At 48.1% G+C, this 17,904-nt stretch overlaps 1 protein-coding gene across 6 annotated transcripts in view; it reads right to left on the bottom strand.

Moving 5' to 3' along the window:
- MUC16 (mucin 16, cell surface associated) overlaps positions 1-17,904 on the bottom strand; it is a 111,268-nt gene that overhangs the window by 31,209 nt on the left and 62,155 nt on the right. For 3 of the 6 annotated variants that reach the window (XM_045084506.1, XM_045084519.1, XM_045084531.1), the window contains 17 exons: positions 15,034-15,158; positions 14,775-14,842; positions 11,943-12,115; positions 11,595-11,630; positions 11,264-11,335; positions 10,102-10,137; positions 9,793-9,843; positions 8,460-8,584; positions 8,192-8,259; positions 7,439-7,611; positions 7,292-7,327; positions 7,006-7,062; positions 3,526-3,647; positions 3,106-3,173; positions 1,314-1,486; positions 943-978; positions 613-675 (listed from right to left, as the gene is read on the bottom strand). In XM_045084506.1, coding sequence (XP_044940441.1) covers positions 613-675; positions 943-978; positions 1,314-1,486; positions 3,106-3,173; positions 3,526-3,647; positions 7,006-7,062; positions 7,292-7,327; positions 7,439-7,611; positions 8,192-8,259; positions 8,460-8,584; positions 9,793-9,843; positions 10,102-10,137; positions 11,264-11,335; positions 11,595-11,630; positions 11,943-12,115; positions 14,775-14,842; positions 15,034-15,158 — 1,482 coding nt within the window. The remainder of the gene's footprint in view (positions 1-612; positions 676-942; positions 979-1,313; positions 1,487-3,105; positions 3,174-3,525; positions 3,648-7,005; positions 7,063-7,291; positions 7,328-7,438; positions 7,612-8,191; positions 8,260-8,459; positions 8,585-9,792; positions 9,844-10,101; positions 10,138-11,263; positions 11,336-11,594; positions 11,631-11,942; positions 12,116-14,774; positions 14,843-15,033; positions 15,159-17,904) is intronic. The other 3 variants (XM_045084516.1, XM_045084513.1, XM_045084527.1) reach the window with 3 other exon arrangements.

Below are 17,904 nucleotides of genomic sequence, written 5' to 3'. Positions count from 1 at the left end.
CAATGCGACAAGAGAAACGTGATGCAAGCAGAAACTTGGGAAGTGCCTGTGCACCGAGGCTTGCCCTCTCCTGCATCTAGGAAGCCCATGACCAGCCAATGAAGGAGCCAGAGCTAGTCTGCAGGATGGGGAGAGGCCACCTGAAGGAGACGGAGGCACCCCAGCCATCAGTCAGGCCTCCTCCAGTGCAGAGTCACCTAGTTAAGCTTCAGGTGACTGCAGACACACAAGGGAGGCTGGTTCAGACCAGAGGAACCGTCCCGCTGACCTATATGCTAGTGAGCAGCAGTAGACGATTGTCTTAATGTGAGGGTCGTCTGTCACACGGTAAACCTAGCTGATACAAAACCTTCACAGAAAGCAAAGGGGGCATTAAAAGGAGTCACTGCTTCATCTTGGAATGGAAAAGCTAGTCACAGAGCTCCCCAAACCTAGGGATGGAGCTGGACTGGTCAGTGACAAGGGCCTGATCGGAGGATGGAGGACCCCCTCCTCCACGCCGTCCCCTTGCTTTGAGCTGCGTGTGCGAACTCTCTTTCCCTTCTCACTGCAAAGCACAGAGGTGTGTGTGTGTGCGTGGAAAGGAGGGAGCCACGGAGAGAAGGCGCTTACCTGTGGAGCTGGAGAAGGAGATTGGAGCTGCCGAGGTCCCTGAGGGCGTGGAAGTCACAGGAACTGAGGAGGAAGCAGCAGAAGAGATGGGGAAGAGAAGGAAGGGAGGGAGGAAGAGGAAGAGAGACGAGGCCCCGTCTCCTTGGAGATGCCAGAGGCAGGGGTGCTTGATGCCCAGCCAGAGTCACGGAAGGCAGAGGTGGGGGAAGGTGGGTGACCCCAGGAGGCTAAGGCTCCCTTCCTCCCAGAAGCCCTGGGCTTAGGGCAGAGGGAGCAGCTGTTCCCACGAGGTATGGGGGGCATGGAGCCACCCAGGAAGTGAGCACTTACCACTGGGGATGGAGGTCGGTGGTGGTCTGGTGTAACCTACAGGGGGTGGATAAAAGGCAGGTGGGATGTTTGAGAGGCTTAAGCTCGGGGATGAAGGGGCTGGGCCATGGGTGGAACAACAGTTGCCCTCAGGAGGTCCTCTCCCTGCCCGGCAGTGGGTGGTGCCTCCTAGAACATTTCTCTGGCCTCCCACCTCCCTGTGGGTGATGTAGCCCTCGGTGGGGAAGGGGGATCTCACAAGGAGAGGAAGAATGAGGAGAGAAAAGTCTAGAGGCAGACATGGATGTATCCCTCTGTCCAGAGCTCAGAGCATCAAGAGAATAATACATCTGGGGTGCAGGACAAGACCCCTGTCACCACCAGATGCTCACCATTGACATAGAGACTGTCCCTGTCCAGGATGTAGGAACCAAGCTGAGTGACACCATGGGTCTGGTGGCTCAGCTCCCAGTAGAGCCGCTCCCTGTCCAGCTGGAGACCCGAGGGGTCAGGTTGGTAGGTGCAGACAGCGTCCACTCCAGTGGCTGTTCCACTCTTTTCAGGCCTGGGGGGAGAAGGACATGGGTACGGGAACAGGACTGAGGGACAGCCCTGCCAGGACATCCTTTCATCAGCTCACTTGTATGAATGCCTGCTTATCTGCTCTCCTGGTCCAGACATGCGCTGCTCCTAAGAGAAGGGGCATCCTTGTGCAACAAAGGACCAGAGTGGGTATTCCAAAGTCAGATGACCACCAGTTGAAACCTTTGCTCTGTCACTTACCGAATAATCCACGTAAGTGTGCCTGACTCGGTTCTCCCACCTTTGCAACGTGGATAGTGGGAGGTCTAACCCTATTGCTGGAATGTCTTGAGGTTCAGAAATGACATACCACACCCAGCTCTGGTGCCAAATACCCATTAATTAACTGTTTAATAAAACAAATATTCACGGAGCCAAACACTGACAGTCCCTAGCACTGGGGAACAGCTCTGCAGATTCATCAGCTCTTGAAAAGCTGATCCAACCTGATTTTTGGACCTGAGCACCTGAGCATGAGATGCTGCATAGCAAAGACCCCCACCCACAGCCCACCTGCTTCCTGTATTCCCAGGTATCTGGGGGAAGGAGGCAGGAAATATTAAAACCTGAAAGGCAAACCTGGGGGATCCAGCAGGTCCCACTGCCAAGGGTATTACTGGGGAGAAACAGAGTATCCCTTGCACGATCAGCAGTGACCTCGTAAATGACCTCAAGCCAAGCTGCTTCCAGCTCTGGTCTCCTAGAAACTTGATAAAGGTGCGATGCCATTTGTGTTGCCCGGTGATGTTGCTTATGGTGAAAATGACCCCTTGTTGATGACTGCATCTTTTCTGGGAGGTTGGAAAATGGACAAGAATGCCTTGCAGGAGGCTCTAGCATTGGGCTTCCTTAGGTATGGTAAACCCCTTAACTGGTCAGGACCCTTATAAGAGATATTGCTTACCTTTTGGGACCTAAGACATGTAAGCGTCTATCCACTGAGGTCACTTTTTCCCTTTTTAAAAATTTAATTGTTTATATTTAAGTTAAAGTTAACATATAGCATACTATTAGGTTCAGGGTAGAATTCAGTGATTCATCAGTTGCATGGAACACCCAGCGCTCATCCATCCTGGGTTCTCCTTCATGCCCATCCCCCAGTGAGCCCGTTTGCCCACTCCACCTCCCCTCCAGCAACCTCCATTAAGATTATATTTCTTTGCACATTAACTGTCACCTGGATGCCAAAACAACAGTCCTTGGACTGCCAAGAAGGCTCTTACAAAAAAAAAAAAAAAAAAAAAATGCCCTGGGCTACCGGCTGACACACCCTTTCCTGTCTGTGTATGGCCCTATTCAGGTCACCTAAGCCTGATTCTCTGACTGGGCTTAAGATAACCTAGAGAGGGGAGCGCAGGGCAGGGGACTGGCACCAGAGCTGGGAACTGTGTGAGCCCAGCAAGGTGCCTGGATATGGTATCTAAGGGAGTGTTTACTCTCGGGGCTGGGCAGAGGCAGGGCTAACCCTCAGGGTGAGCGGTTCCTTTAATTCTCTGCTCTAGGCATCTCGCTTGCTTCCCTAGTCCAGGCCCCTGGCCAGTCCAACCCAATGAGCCCACACCTGCCTGCACCTCCTAACGCCGGACAAAGAGGATGTCTCACCTTAGTGTGGTCACTCTGCAGCCGGTGTAGACTGACCCAATGCTGCTGTTGGCAAACAAGGGCTTGAGCTGAGGAGGAAGAAGCGGGTGAATGGAAAAGAAGTGGAAAAGCAACCACCGAAAGCATGAGATTTTCAGATAAAACAGCAGTTCCCCAATCATCTCAGTAGGACACTGAATTCTCAGAAGAACCCTTTGGGATCAAGGCTTCTCTGGCCTCAGTGTACAGAGGAGGAAATGGTACCGAAAAGGCAAGATCATGACTCCAAAGGGACGTCCCTGGCCTGTGGCAGTTTCGAGTTTTGAACCCAGAAACAGTCTGCTCTTCGAGCCCTCTGTATCCTCCAGAAGGGTAGTAAGGAAACTCAGAGAGGGTGGGGAGGGGCTCGGAGGAGAGGGATGGTTAGAAGAAGGCTCTCACCAGGCGTTGTAGGACTGACTCCGTGGAGTTGAACATCGCAGAGCCTGGATGCATGGCCTTCGTGTAATGCAGGTTGATGATGGTGAAATTGAGGGTGAAGGGCACTGGGGCAGGGCCAGCAGCTGCAGTGGGGCAGGAGGAAAAAGAGGCCATGCCCTGAGTCAGGCCTGGACCAGAAGTGGAGCAAAGGCCCCCAGGACACAAGCCCAGCCTACTCAGAGGACCCCATCGTCTCGGCAATACCAAGGAGAGGCTGCCCTCTCCTGGGACTCCCTTGAGTCCCATCTGAGCCTGGAGATGCGGGGTGGGGGGTGGGGAGTGGAGGTAGTGGTTTGTTCTGTCACCCATGGTCTCTAGCTTTGGTCACATAGGGAAACAGAAGATGCTGGTGTCTGGGTGTTACATAAAGAGCCAGACATGGTGTCTGCCTATGGGCTCATGGGGGTATTTAATTCTTTATAGTGGGCTGGGACCCGTGAGCTCAAAAGCCTGCCAGGACAAAACTCATTTTTTTTTTTCCCCAGCTGCCATGTATCTTTTTATTTTTTAAATTTATTTTTAAATTTTATTTTCTGTTTCCAGTGTTCCAAGATTCATTGTTCATGCACCACACCCAGGGCTCCACGCAATCCGTGCCCTCCTTCATACCCACCACCAGGCTCACCCATCCCCCCACCCCTCCCCTCCAAACCCTCAGTTTGTTTCTCAGAGTCCACAAACTCAAATTTTGATATCCAGGTGTGTGTGTGTCTGTGTTTTTTAAAGATTTTATTTACTTATTTAAGAGAGAGTGAGCAAGCAAGAGAACGCACAAGAGGAAGAGGGGGGAGGGGCAGAGGGAGAAGCAGGCTCCCCACTGAGCAGGGAGCCCCCATTGCTCCTAGACAGGAGGATGTCTTCTCTGACCACTCCCTTCCCCTGAAGTCCCCTTGCCCTTCTTCCTTTTTGAGTAGGGATCCTCCCCCCGCCAGAAATCCCTCAAAACCCCTACTTGGGGTTGGACTGGAAGAATAGGTGAGAAACCCCATAGCTCAGGACCACAAGAGTATCTTGGCTTGACCAGTTTCTCCCACCTACCAGGGCCTCTTTGAAGACCCCCCCTCCCCAGACCGGTTTAGTCTTCAATGCCGAATTTGAAAATTTGCCTCAGGAACAATTTGCCTGCCCACTAACAATTTTTCTCCCAATGTATTCATTTAATAGGAGTTACTTTGTGAATAATTCCTTTTAAGAATATTCTTTTTTTTTTTTAAAGATTTATTTATTTGACAGAGAGAGATCACGAGTAGGCAGAGAGGCAGGCAGAGAGAGAGGAGGAAGCAGGCTCCCCGCTGAGCAGAGAGCCCGATGCGGGACTCGATTCCAGGACCCTGAGATCATGACCTGAGCCGAAGGCAGAGGCTTTAACGCACTGAGCCGCCCAGGCGCCCCTCAAGAATATTCTTATACAAGACAAAATCAGAGAGGGAGACAAACCATAAGAGACTCTTAACTCTAGGAAACAAACTGAGGGTTGCTGGAGGGGAAGTGGGGAAATGGGTGGGGAGATGGGGGTCACTGGGCGACGGGCATTAAGGAGGGCACAGGACTTAGTGGGCACTGGGTGTTGCATGTAAGAGGAGTCACTGAATTTTACCTCGGAAACTAATAATACACTATAGGTTAATTAGTTGAATTAAAATAAAATAAAAGTAGAAATAAAAAAAGAATATTCTTACTCAAAAGTATATTTAAAGTAAGCAGGCAAAACCGGCTTCTGTTCTGTCATCTTTAAAAATCAATGTCCTAATAAAAACAGGGTGGTATGTGGCATTATTCTAAATTTAGACACTAAAAAGACAATCACCTAATCAATATGGAAAGCTTGACTAAATCCTGGTTTGAAAAAAGCCACCTATACAAGGGAGACATTGGGGAAAATGTGAATACGAACTGCATGCTAGATGACACCAAATTATTCTTATTTTTTGAAGCATGGTAATACTACTACAGTTACATTGGGCAATGTCCTGATTTTGTGACAGTTCTTGCTGAAATCCTTAATAGTGAAGCATCGTGATATTTGCAAGTTTCCTATGGTTCAGGAAAACAATTATGTCTACTGCTTTCTATAGTCAGTTCTGCCATAATGCTTGTTTTGAAAATGTAATTCTTCAGGGTCACTGAGACATTAGGGAACAAAGTGAGCATTATGTAAATTTCCCATTTGGGCATGTGTAATTTTGTCTGCAAGACACACAAAAGGAACACCAGGTAAACCCAGAACCCAGCTGAACCTAGCTCTCTGGGCATACACAAAATGCACACACACACAGCTCAACCCTCTACCGGCTTAATCACAGCCCTGAGATGTTGGGGGGTTACCCTTACCCACCTTGGGTTCCCAGTTTCTGTAGGATTTCGGGCAACCCTCCTGAACTTCACAATTACTCACCAGCTTCAATCTGTTTGCTGATATGACTACTACTTCTACAACAAATGTCAGGTCTCTTTCTGGGAAAAGCGCTATATTGACTGCAGTAATTTTATGTTGTATTTCTAAACCATTTAACATAAGTAAAACTGTGCTGTTTTATTAGAGGTCTGTTTTTTTTATGTCACTGACAAGGTTTTGGGGTGTTGAGCCCCAGCCTCAGCCCTGTGCTTTTCTCCAGTGTGTGATTTTGCATAGCATAGTTTGGGGACATCCATGCTGTATCATAACAGAACTATGTACAAGAAGCAAGAAAGACAGAAGGTCAACCACTGTGGTGGACAGATGGATGTTCCTCGTACTATTTTTTCAAAGTTTCTGCTACTTTTGACACTTTTCATAATAAAAAGGGGTGGGGGGGACAAACACACAAAATATTCATGAAAAATGGAAATGACCCTATGGTCCCTAGACTTTGACAGATAAATAATGAATCTTAGAACACTGAAAAATAAAATTAAATTTAAAACATTCCTTAAAATGCCACTAAAATGAAATGATTATATGCATTGACTCTGGTCAGGGAGATGCTGTATATTCATAAGGAATAAAGTCATAAAGATGTTATAAGAAGAATAAAGTTGTATCTATTGAATATATTCACAGAGACTCTTCCTTAAAACAAGCGGTTGGTAAATCAGTTAACTGGGGACACTGAAGAAGAATTGATCCTTTACTGAGTTGGCTTTGGCAAACTGGCCACTGGACAAATCTATTATCAGTGAACCAATCTGTACTCTACTTTCCATGGCTTGCAGGATGATTGGGAAGTCAGGGGTCACCTATAGGTTTCAGACAGGTTACAGAGAATGGCTCAGGACCCCCAGTGCTGGGAGTGGGACTGGTGTTCAAGAAATCCCCAGGACCTGGGTAGCGCCCAGCAGATTCTCAAGAGTTGGCCTTGGACTCCCCCAAGAGATGCCACCCATTCTACTTCTCCTCCCATGTCCTGGGATTAGGGCCCAGCAGGAGTAGTTGGGTGCCTCTTCAGAGGAGAGAATGCCTACCTGTGGGACTGGAGAAGGAGGCTGGTACCCATGCAGAAACTGTGGCCACCATAGAAGCTGGAGAGAAAAAACCCAAGAGCTTGGGGGTGGGGATCCCTCACCCTGGGGATACCAGCGAGGGGGTGGTCATGCCAGGCAATTTCTTGGGCATAGGTCCCTGTTCACCGGAGGCTGGGGGTGGAGCAGGGGTGCGGAGGGCAGGCAACTGGCTCCTGGCCGCTTCCATTCTAGGGTTGCAGAGGGAACCACAGGGTTGTGGAGACTTCGGAAGCCTCTGGACACTCACCACTGGGGGTGGTAGCCTGTGTCTGGCGGGTGTAACCTGCACAGGTAGAGGGAGAAAGGGTGAGGAGGGCGAGTAGTGAGTGAGATGGAGGAATGGAGGGGAGGATGTGGGGACTGTTGAAAGGTGGACACAGGTGGCAATCCCTACCATTGATGTAGAGACTGTCCGGGTCCAGGGTGTAGGGACCCAGCCTGGTGACGCCGCGGGTCAGCTGGCTTAGCTCCTGGTACAGCCGCTCTCTGTCCAGCCCAGGGCCCACGGGGTCAGGGCGATAGGTGCAGATGGCATCCACTCCAGTGGCCGCCCCATCCTTCTCGGGCCTGGGGGGGGTGGGTGGGTAGGGGTAACAATAGATGGAGTCCCCATGCAGGGTGCCTGGGACATCTGGGGCAGGACAGGAAGGGGCCAAGGCAAGTGAGAAGGCTGGCACCCACCTCTGGCCAGCCTGGAGCTGTGCACACAGTCAGGGGGTGGGAGGATTTTTATTAAATTGCAGGTCTGAAACCTGCAAGCTGGGGGACAGGAGAGCTCCTACTTGAGACAGGTGAAGAGCTGGGATCTGGGATTAAAGCAGGTGGAAAAGGCATGCTTGTCTTGAGAGGAATCCTGGGGACAGAACTGAAAACCTAAAGGAAATGCCCTCTTTGGTCAAAGGGAGGCAGGAGGGAATTTGGAAGGATGACTAGCCTAGGGTCATATCCTGCTGAGGGGCTCCCTAGAACATGGGGAGAGTTGGTGGGGTTGGGGGAGGTTGCAATCAAAGAGGCCTTGGTCCTGGAGCCAGTGCTTCCTGAATTCCACCTCTTCTGAGAACATGGACAGAGAAGGAAGGAAGCAGAGGGAACTCCTGGGGTCTGGGAGCCCTTGAGGTGGTCCTGGCCTGGGATTGCAAGGACTCACCTGAGCAAGGTCAGCCTGCAGCCTGAGTAGAGGGGGCCCACACTGGTGTTCTTGAACAAGGGTCCAAGCTGTGAAGGAGAGGGAAGTGAGTAGGAAGTCTGAGGGGTGGAGAGCAGGGTAGACATGAGATGGGTGGGGCTGGTGCCAGTGGGTGGGGCCTGAATGAGGCAGCACAGGTGAGGTAGGTGGGGTCTTTGTGGTCATGGCAGAGAGCCGGGAGGTGGTGCTTCAGTGGACAAGGCAGGAGTGCTGTGGGCGGGACACTCACCAGTCGCTGCAGGTTTCTCTGGGTGCTGTTGAACCTCCGGGAACCAGGGTGACTCATACCTTCCTGGTGCTGCAGGTTAGTGATGGTGAAGTTGAGAGTAAACGGCACCGGGGCAAGACCAGTGGCTGCAGTGGGAGCAGGAGGAAGACACCAGAGAGCCCAAGTGTGGGTCAGCCCACATCTGTCTCTTCAAGCACCGGCGAGGGGTTTCCTCCCAGATGGGCAGTTTCCATAGGAAGGAGATCCCAGACATTAGCATTATGTGAGGGATTCTGGGGATGAGTGTGGAAAATTACACAATGGAGGTAAATGCAGCCTTACACAGCCTTATGCAGCCTTAGCAGTTGGCTAAAGTTCTTGACAGATATCCCCTGTTCCTGAGGGTTTTTTTTTTTTTTAACTCAAATTATTTCTGTGAGATCCAATTATTTACTGATTTTTAAAGATTTATTTGAAGAAATACATTGCTTGTATTTGTTTGGGCCAGGCCCTGTTTTAAGTGCTTCACTTAAATTTTAACCCATTTAAGCCTTGAGGTAAACCCTTCAGAGGGAGATAGTATTCTTATCCCCATTTCACAGATGTAAATACTGAGCCCAGGGATGGTTAAAGAATCTGCCTGCAGTCACACAATCTATAAAGGGCAGAGCACAGTTCAAACCTGGGTGTTGTGGTCACAGAGTCTGTGCTCCTAACCCACCCACCCAAGCACTAAGGGCGGGTCCACACAGTGACCTGTTCACTCTGGCCTGAGTGGTCAGTGGTCAAAACACCTTCAAGAGGCCTTCGCTGCTGAGTAACTAGAGGCTCAAGTAAGACAGCATTAGTAATGATGGGTCATCCAGGACCCTCAGTAGGGTCAGGAGGTGATATCAAAATCTACCTTGGGCCACTGAGATGCCAAGAATGGGAAGTTATCCCTTGGCTCAGTCAGAGTCTGCCCAATCGGAGTCTCTAACAGGGACTTGTAAGAGGGCATTTTCAGGTACACATGTAGCTCACTCTGCTCCCTTCTTTCTTGGAAACGAAAAGCAAGTACTCAAGAGAGAGGACCCCCCCCACCACACCTGCAGAACTCACCCCACAATCATGCTGATTGTAACTCAAGTCCTTATTCTCTTTCTTTCTGGAAACCCATCAAAGACTAGGGTCCTTTCTATTCTGTTCACTGCTGCCTTACCAGGGCCCTTCACCTAGTAAGGGCTAAATGAATGCTTCTTGAGTGAAAGAATGAATGAATGAATGAATGGGCATGGTACTCCATGTGATACCTCCCACTGGCCAAGTGCAGGAGATCTTTGCAAGAGAGGAATGACAGAGAGGAAGCTCCTACCTGTGGGGGCAGGGATGGGGGTCGCTGAGGTTGCTGGGGATATGGTAGAGGCTGGTGAAAAAAAAAACACACAGTGAGGCAAATATGGCAGGAGGGAGGACCTTTCCAATGACATAGGGCCCATTGTGGGTCCATGAGACTCTCCTCAGGCCTGTGCCAGGCTTGTCTTTTCTGATCCTGGGAGTGAAGATGGGGGAAACCCTGGAGCTTTCCAGGCTCCTTGTGTCCCTGGAGACATGGGGTAGGTATTGCGAGCAGGAGAGATGGCCCCCAAGGCAGAGCTATGCTAGGGCCCAAATTACTACTCACTGCTGGGGGTGGAGGTCAGGACCTGATGGGTGTAACCTGCAGAACGACAGGAAGAGAAAGTATGGAGTTGTAAGGATGGGGGAAGGAAGGGAGTGGCAAAAATATGGGGTTCCTTGGGTGTCTATGAATCTATTTATGTTAGCTGCATTTAGAGAGCACCCTCAGATTGCAGACCCAGTAGACAAAGTCCAGAAAATTCCACCGAGACCTGGGAGGAATTCTCTACCAGGTCATCCACAGACTCTCTCTGCCACTTGCAACCCTCCTCTTCTTCGAGTGTTTGATCCCTCAGTGAATGCCCAGAAGAGCTGTGAATGTATACTTCCTTTGCAGGCCAAACTCACTACTGACTTTTCCTGAACACTGGTCAGGAGGAGATGTGAACAGGCTTGACCAAGCTGAGCTTGAGTCATGACCCAGCTGAGCTTGAGCAGAGTCTCCCAACTCATGAATGCCTTCCAGGAAAACCAGAGAGCCTTCCACCCATCAAGGAACCTAGTTTCCTTGAGTTCTGTTCCACAATCCCTTGGCAACTTCAACTGAATTGGTAGCAACTGCCTAGGGTACTTCATTGGTAAGGATTCTCAAGCTGCTTCGAACTCAGAAAGAATGGAGGCTATTACCATTTAGTGATGTCTGTCATGGATGAGGGGTTAGGGAGTGATGGTACAGATGTCATATATTTGTCCTGGACATAATCTGAGAGTCATTAAAGATTTGGAATTTGGGATTAAAGCAGGTGGAAAAGGCATGCTTGTCTTGAGAGGAATCCTGGGGTCAGAACTGAAAACCTAAAGGAAATGTCCTCTTTAGTCAAAGGGAGGCAGGAGGGAATTTGGAAGGATGACTAGCCTAGGGTCATATCCTGCTGAGGGGCTCCCTAGAATCTGGGGACAGTTGGTGGGGTTGGGGGTGGTTGCAATCAGAAGAGACCTTGGTCCTGGAGCCAGTGCTTCCTGAATTCCACCTCTTCTGAGAACATGGATAGAGAAGGAAGGAAGCAGAGGGAACTCCTGGGGTCTGGGAGCCCTTGAGGTGGTCCTGGCCTGGGATTGCAAGGACTCACCTGAGCAAGGTCAGCCTGCAGCCTGAATGAATAATGTCGAACGTGTTTACACTCCTCAGGTCTCTTCTAACCGATGTGCCATTGACTGGTACTTACCCATGGGGCTGGAGCTGGGAAAAAAAGATGGAGTCCCAGAGGTTCCCAGGTGCACTGTGGAGGTCCCTGGAGCTGAGGAAAAGCTCTCATCAGTGAAAGGAGAAAGGCAATCACATGGCGGAAATGCCAACAAGAGAGACTACTTATTAGGCTTTCATGTGGGGCTTGAACTGAGATTCCCCTTGGAACTGGGGCAGAGAGGATAGTAAATAACTTATGGCCTCCCAGGAGCTCTGTCCCTCCTGGAGGTGACATAACCAGGTATAAGGAGGCATCAATGCTTTGCCTGCCCTGTGTGTTGAGGGGCCCTGGGTCATAGTTGAATACTCACTGTTGGTGATGGGTGCAGAGCTCTGATGGGTGAAACCTGTAGGGAGAGGGAGAGGGTGTTGTAGATACGGGCTAAGGAAGAGGTGGAGGACCAAACAAGAGGCAGGGCTACCCTGGAGCAGTGGAGGGGGTTCTAGCAGGGGGTGCTATTATCTTCTTCATCAGCACCTGTTGGGAAGGAAGGCTCTGAGGATGAAGTCAGTCCAAGACGAAGAGGAAACCATGAATTAGCACACAGAGTGCACGGGGCCAAGCCCTGAAGGGCCCCACAGGGAATGCCTTCTCAAGCCAAAGGACAGAGGCTGCCCAAGGAGGGAGAAGCGACTCTGACCACATCACGGTTGCTCACCATTGACATAGAGACTGTTCCTGTCCAGGGTGTAGGGGCCCAGCAGGGCAATGCCATGGGTCAGCTGGCTCAGCTCCCAGTACAGCTGCTCTCTGTCGAGTCCCAGGCCTTCAGGGTCAGGGCGATGCATACACATGGCATCCACTCTGGTGGCTGCCCCATCCTTCTCAGGCCTGGGTAAGAATCATCACATAGTTGGTCTAACTCTCTCTCTATTGGTCCTTCCCCCTCTCTCCTTGCCAGCCCCTAAGGCAGAAACTGGGGAAACCCTAGTTAACAGAAGCTGCCACCATGAGGGAGACACCCTCCATAAACAGCTAGCCTCCTGCATGCCTGGGAGAGGAGCCTCTGAAAGCCCTGGTGTGTGGCAGAACACAGAGGATATGTTGATGGGGTGAGCAATCCTGGAAGGTGCCACCAGCAGCCATAACAGCCAAATTCCGTCACAGGTCTTGACGGGCACAACAAGGAGCTGCAATGGGTGTTGGTGGCCCCAGGACAGGGACTGCAGTATGGTTTGGTGACATTTTCCTGTAGAGAGTTGGGGTTTTCAAATAGTGAGATCAAAAAGCTGAAGTCACTGAGTCTGGATGCAGGGCTGGGGCATTTCTAAAGACTCAACAGACTAAATGGCTGGAGAGACACACAGGCCCTTTGGGTGGGTCTGTCTGAAAGTGTGACCTGTCCATGTCTCAGCACCAGCTCTGGCCACAGGACACTGACCCACCTACATGCCCACCTAGCCATACACTCCTAAGAGATATGGACAGAAAGGTGCTCCCACACTTCAGGGCCATGGATAGAATGTCTCGTATAATAACAACCACCCCTTGTTAAATTCTGAGCACGCAGCTGGCCCAGAACTTTGTACTCATGATCGCAGAACCTAACCCTCAGAGCATCCCTGTGGGCTGTATTGCTCAACTCCCACAGATGTCACTATACCCATCACACTATATATCATACACAATGCAATTAGACATTACATAATACAATGGTCTATTTAACATGTAAGTATATGACATATATTTGTTACCTATTTATTTTGTTTTATTTATTATTATATGTTATACCTTTTGTACCTATTCCTAATATATAGAATAGATAATATATATTAGGGTTCATATCTCTATATATCATATATAAAAGATATTATACCTATACATAATATACCTATTATACCTATATGTAACAAATATAACATATATAACATAAACCTATATATAAAGTATAGGTATAATTATATATTATACCTGTATATCATATTATCTATACTTAGGTAATATGTATATTATATAATATATAATATATATTGGGAATTATACCTATACATGTCATATATATTAGATATTATACCTACATATAACATATTACACATATTATGTCTATATATAACATATGTACAATATATACCTATGTATTAAGTATAGGTATAATTATATATTATACTTATTATACCTATATACATAATATATATTATATAGGCATATACATTATAGTTATATATATTATATATAGCTATAATGTATACTATTATAGTTGTATATATTTTATATATATATATATACACACACACACAAGGTATAGATATAAGATATACTATAGAATTGTACCTATTTTTTCTCTCTCTCTCTCTGTATATGTGTGTGTATGTATACAGTTAACTTTTGAACAATATGGAGGTGAGGAGTACCAACACGCAACACAGTTGAAAATCTCTATATAACTTTTGACTTCTTCAAAACTTAACTACTAATAGAATGCTGTTGACCAGAAGCCTTACTGATAACACAATTAACATATATTTTATGGTATAAGTATTATATACTGCTTTCTTACAATAAAGTAAGCTAGACAACATATGTTAAGAGAATCATGAGAGAAACTACATTCATAGCACTGCACTATATTTATCCAAACAAAATCCATGTATACGTGGACCCATGCCATTCAAACCCACACAACCCGAGGGTCAAATCTTTCTCTATATGTACACACATATGTTCATGTGCATATGTTATGTATGGGCCTAATATATTGTATACATAACACACAGAGTCATGGGGCACAGCAAGTTTCAGACACCTGCCCAGGATCTCAGCAAATGGCAGAGCTGGAATTTGAGCTCCACTCTGGCTTCCCCAAGGCTCTTGGCCACTAGGCTCTTCAGCCCACTCTTCCCCCAGGAAGGAAGGAGAGCTGGAGGTAGATGCCTGTGATCAAACGGGAGTGTGAGGAGAGCCAGACCTAGAGATTCTAGAGAGATGTGGGAGGTGAGAATGCCAGGTATGGAGCAGTGTCAACCACCCGCCTCCCCCACCCCCAGCTGCACCCAAGGGATGGCGTCCTCCACAAGCCTGAGCCATTCCAGGGCAGGTCAGACCTCCCATGAGTCTGAGCTATCTAGGAGCCCACGTTCGCTCTGCAACAGTGTGCTTGCTTTCCTTCCCTCTTTGATTCTTCCCTCTTAGAGGTTGCCAGATAGGTGATTTCCACATGCTGCCAGGTCATAATGAGGCAGAGAGGAGGCAGCACTGCTTAGGAGCTAGGACTTGGGCTCCAGAACCTGCAATGCAGGTTCAATCCCTCTGAGCCTGTCGCACCTTTGGTTCGTGCTCCACGAGGCTGTCCTGAGGGCTGGCGGGGTGAAATGGAAGATACTAGCCCAGTGCTTTGGATCTTAGGAATTGCTAGAGGCTGGGGTTGTTATTGTTGATGATGGTGTCTGGTACCCATTGGCAGTAGTTGTCCCAAGTATGGACGAAATCAGGGAGCCCATAGATGAAGATCCCATACACCTGCTGGGCTGTGTTCTTGGGGAGAGAGACTCACCTGAGGGAAGCCAATCTACAGCCTGAATAGAGGAATCCCAGACTGCTATTCCTGAACAGGAGTTTGAGCTATGAGAAAGGAGAGAGGTAGTGAGAAGGAACCCTTGAGGGAGGCCACGGGGAGCTGGGGTATTGGTGAAGTGAATGGGACGGAAGTGATATGGGCATGGGCGGGGGCAGAAGTGAGGTGCGGTGCTGGCACCGGTGGGCGGGGCGGGGTGACGTGGGGTGGGGCTGGCACAGGTGGGCGGGGCTCTTACTAGACCCTGCAGGATCTTCTCCGTGGAGTTGAATTTCCGAGAGCCTGGATGCCGCATGCTCTCTTCGTAGTGCAGGTTGGTTATGGTGAAGTTGAGGGTGAACGGCACCAGGAAAGGAACCGCTGCTGTAGCAGGGGAAGGGAAAAGGAGGCCATGCCTGAGTCAGGCCGGGACTGGCCTCTAAGACAACTTCTGCGGACAGGGATGGAGGACCTAGATATTGGGAAGCAGGGGTTCAGAGTAGGCACATAGGCCAGCTGCCTTAGGACCAAAGACAGATGCCAGATAAAGAGCAAAGCCAGATGCTATAGAATGCAAAGCATGCACATCTATTGGGATAGCTATTAGGCTATTACTGAAAGAGAAAGAATGAAGGAAGGCAGGCAGGCAAAAATAAATATTGGCAAAGATGTGCAGAAACTGGAATCCTCATGCATTGCTGGTAGGAAGGCTGGTAGAGCTGCTATGGAAGACAGTCTGGTTGTTCCTCAAAATATTAAATATGGGATTATCATATGACCTAGCAATTTCGCTCCTAGGTATAGACCCCAAAGAACTGAAAACAGGGACTCAGATCCTTGAATAAAAGAATGTTCACAACAGCATCCTTCACAATAGCCAAAAGGTGGAAACAACCGGAGCCCATCAGCAGAGGAATGGATAAACAAAAGACGGCATATACATGCAGTAGAATAATAGTCAGCCATAAACATGAGGGAAACTCTGACACCTGCTACATCATGGATGAACTGTGAAAATATTATACTAAGTGAAATAAGACAAACACAGGAGGACAAATATCACATGGTTCCACTTCCAGGGGGCACTTAAAATAGGCAAATTCGTGGAAAAAGAAAGTAGACTAGAGGTAACCAGGGCCTGGGGGTAGGGGTTATAAGGAGTTAGTGTTCAATGGGAACAGAGTTTCTGTTTGGGGTAATGAAGAATTCCTGAGAATGGATAGTGGTGAGTGGCATGCCATTGGGAATATCACTAATTTGTACACTTAACAGTGGTTAAAATGGTAAATTCTATGTTATGCATAAAAATTATTTAATTCAGCAATTGGGTCAAAATGCAGGTCATGGGGCTCTTGAGTCTGGATGTGGGCCAGAGTACGTGGCGGGGGTTGAGGTCTTGGGCCCTGGTGAGGCTCTAGACTGGCTCTTGATAGCCTCTACTTGAGAAGTTAAAAGTAACAGGATTGGAGCCATCTCATGGATTAGGGGGAAAATAAAAGGAAAAAAAAAATCAGTTCAGTCCCATCCAACACAAAAGAAACATTCTTTTTTTAATATGAGTCAAACAGCAATTCTTTAAGGAGGTCTCCTGTCTTCTGCTCAACCTACCCTACCCTGCCCACTCCATAACTCTCAGGACTTGACCTTTCATAGAGGCCATGCATAGAGCTGTGGTTACTATGATTACCAACCACCACACTATAGTGAGTCGGACTTGGTTTCAAATTCGGTCTGTCCTCTCCCCAGGAGATAAGACCATGGACACTAAACCTGTCTGTATGGTAGTCCCCTTCAACTGCAGCTTCATTTTCCATGGTTTCAATTATCTGGAGTCAATCACAGCCTTGAAGCAGATGGTCCTCCTTATAAGGCATCATCAGGAGATTAGTAGCAGCCTAACACTACGTCATTCATCTCACTGCCTCTCATATCCTAGGCATTTCATCATCTCACATCATCACAAGAAGAAGGGTGAGTACAGCACAATTAGGTATTTTGAGAGGGACCACATTCGCATAACCTTTATGACAGTATATTGTTATAATTGTTCTATTTTTTTAAAGATTTTATTTATTTGACAGACAGAGATCACAAGTAGGCAGAGAGGCAGACAGAGAGGGAAGCAGACTCCCCACTGAGCAGGGAGCCCGATGCGGGACTCGATCCCAGGACCCTGAGATCATGACCTGAGCCGAAGGCAGAGGCTTAACCCACTGCTCTATTTCATTATTAGTTATTGCTTTAATCCCTTCCTGTGACTAGTTTATAAATTAAACTTTATCATAGGCATGTATGCATAGGAAAACACATGTACATATAGGGGCCCATACTTTCCATGGTTTCGGGTATCCACTGGGGATCTGGGAACAAATCCCCCATGAATAAGAGGGGACCACTCTTCATTTCTTCATACCTTCATTTCCTCAACTATAAAATGGGGGAATAGCTTACTTTGTAGAGAAATTCTAAAGGTTAACTGGCTGCTTGTTAAAAGAGTTAGTTAGTATGTTTTAAGGGCACTGTGCTGGGTGAAAAAAGCCAGTCCCCAAAGGTCACAGGCTATATGATGCCATTGACACAACATTCCCAAAATAACACATTAGTGGTTGCCAGGGTGAGGCTGGGTGGGTGTGATGGTAAAAGATCTCTGCTGTGATAGAACTGCCCTGTACCTTGACTGCAGTGAAGCTTACAAAAATCTGCCTATGTAATAAAATGCCGCAGATCCACACACGCGCACGCGTGCGCATGCGCAAGTGCACGCCCACTCGTGTCCATGTAAAACCAGTAACTTCTTTGAAATCTGAAGTCTGTGGGTTTTCACATTTAATTTTCGGGTTTTGATATGATACTATAGTTGTGTAAGATGTTAACCATTGAGGAGAAATTGGGTGAAGCCTACAGGGAACTCAGTACTATATTTTGCAGTTTCCAATGAATCTGTATTTATCACAAAAATGAAATGAAAAATTAAAATAAAAAAATTAAAAAGAATACTATGCAGTGTGGCATGTCTAGGTGCTGAATAACATGGTTATCTTTTATCATTAACTGTAACTGCATATCCAGTTCTAGTCTCTCAATACACTGGAACTCAGTGAGGGAAGGGACCTCACCTGACAGAGCACCC

The sequence above is a fragment of the Mustela putorius genome, unplaced genomic scaffold (assembly GCF_011764305.1).
Source record: "Mustela putorius furo isolate JIRA1106 unplaced genomic scaffold, ASM1176430v1.1 tig00000095_pilon_pilon_pilon, whole genome shotgun sequence".
Classification (NCBI taxonomy): Eukaryota; Metazoa; Chordata; class Mammalia; order Carnivora; family Mustelidae; genus Mustela; species Mustela putorius.
The sequence above is the reverse complement of the archived record's forward strand: the minus strand, read 5'-3'. Positions and strand labels throughout refer to the sequence as shown.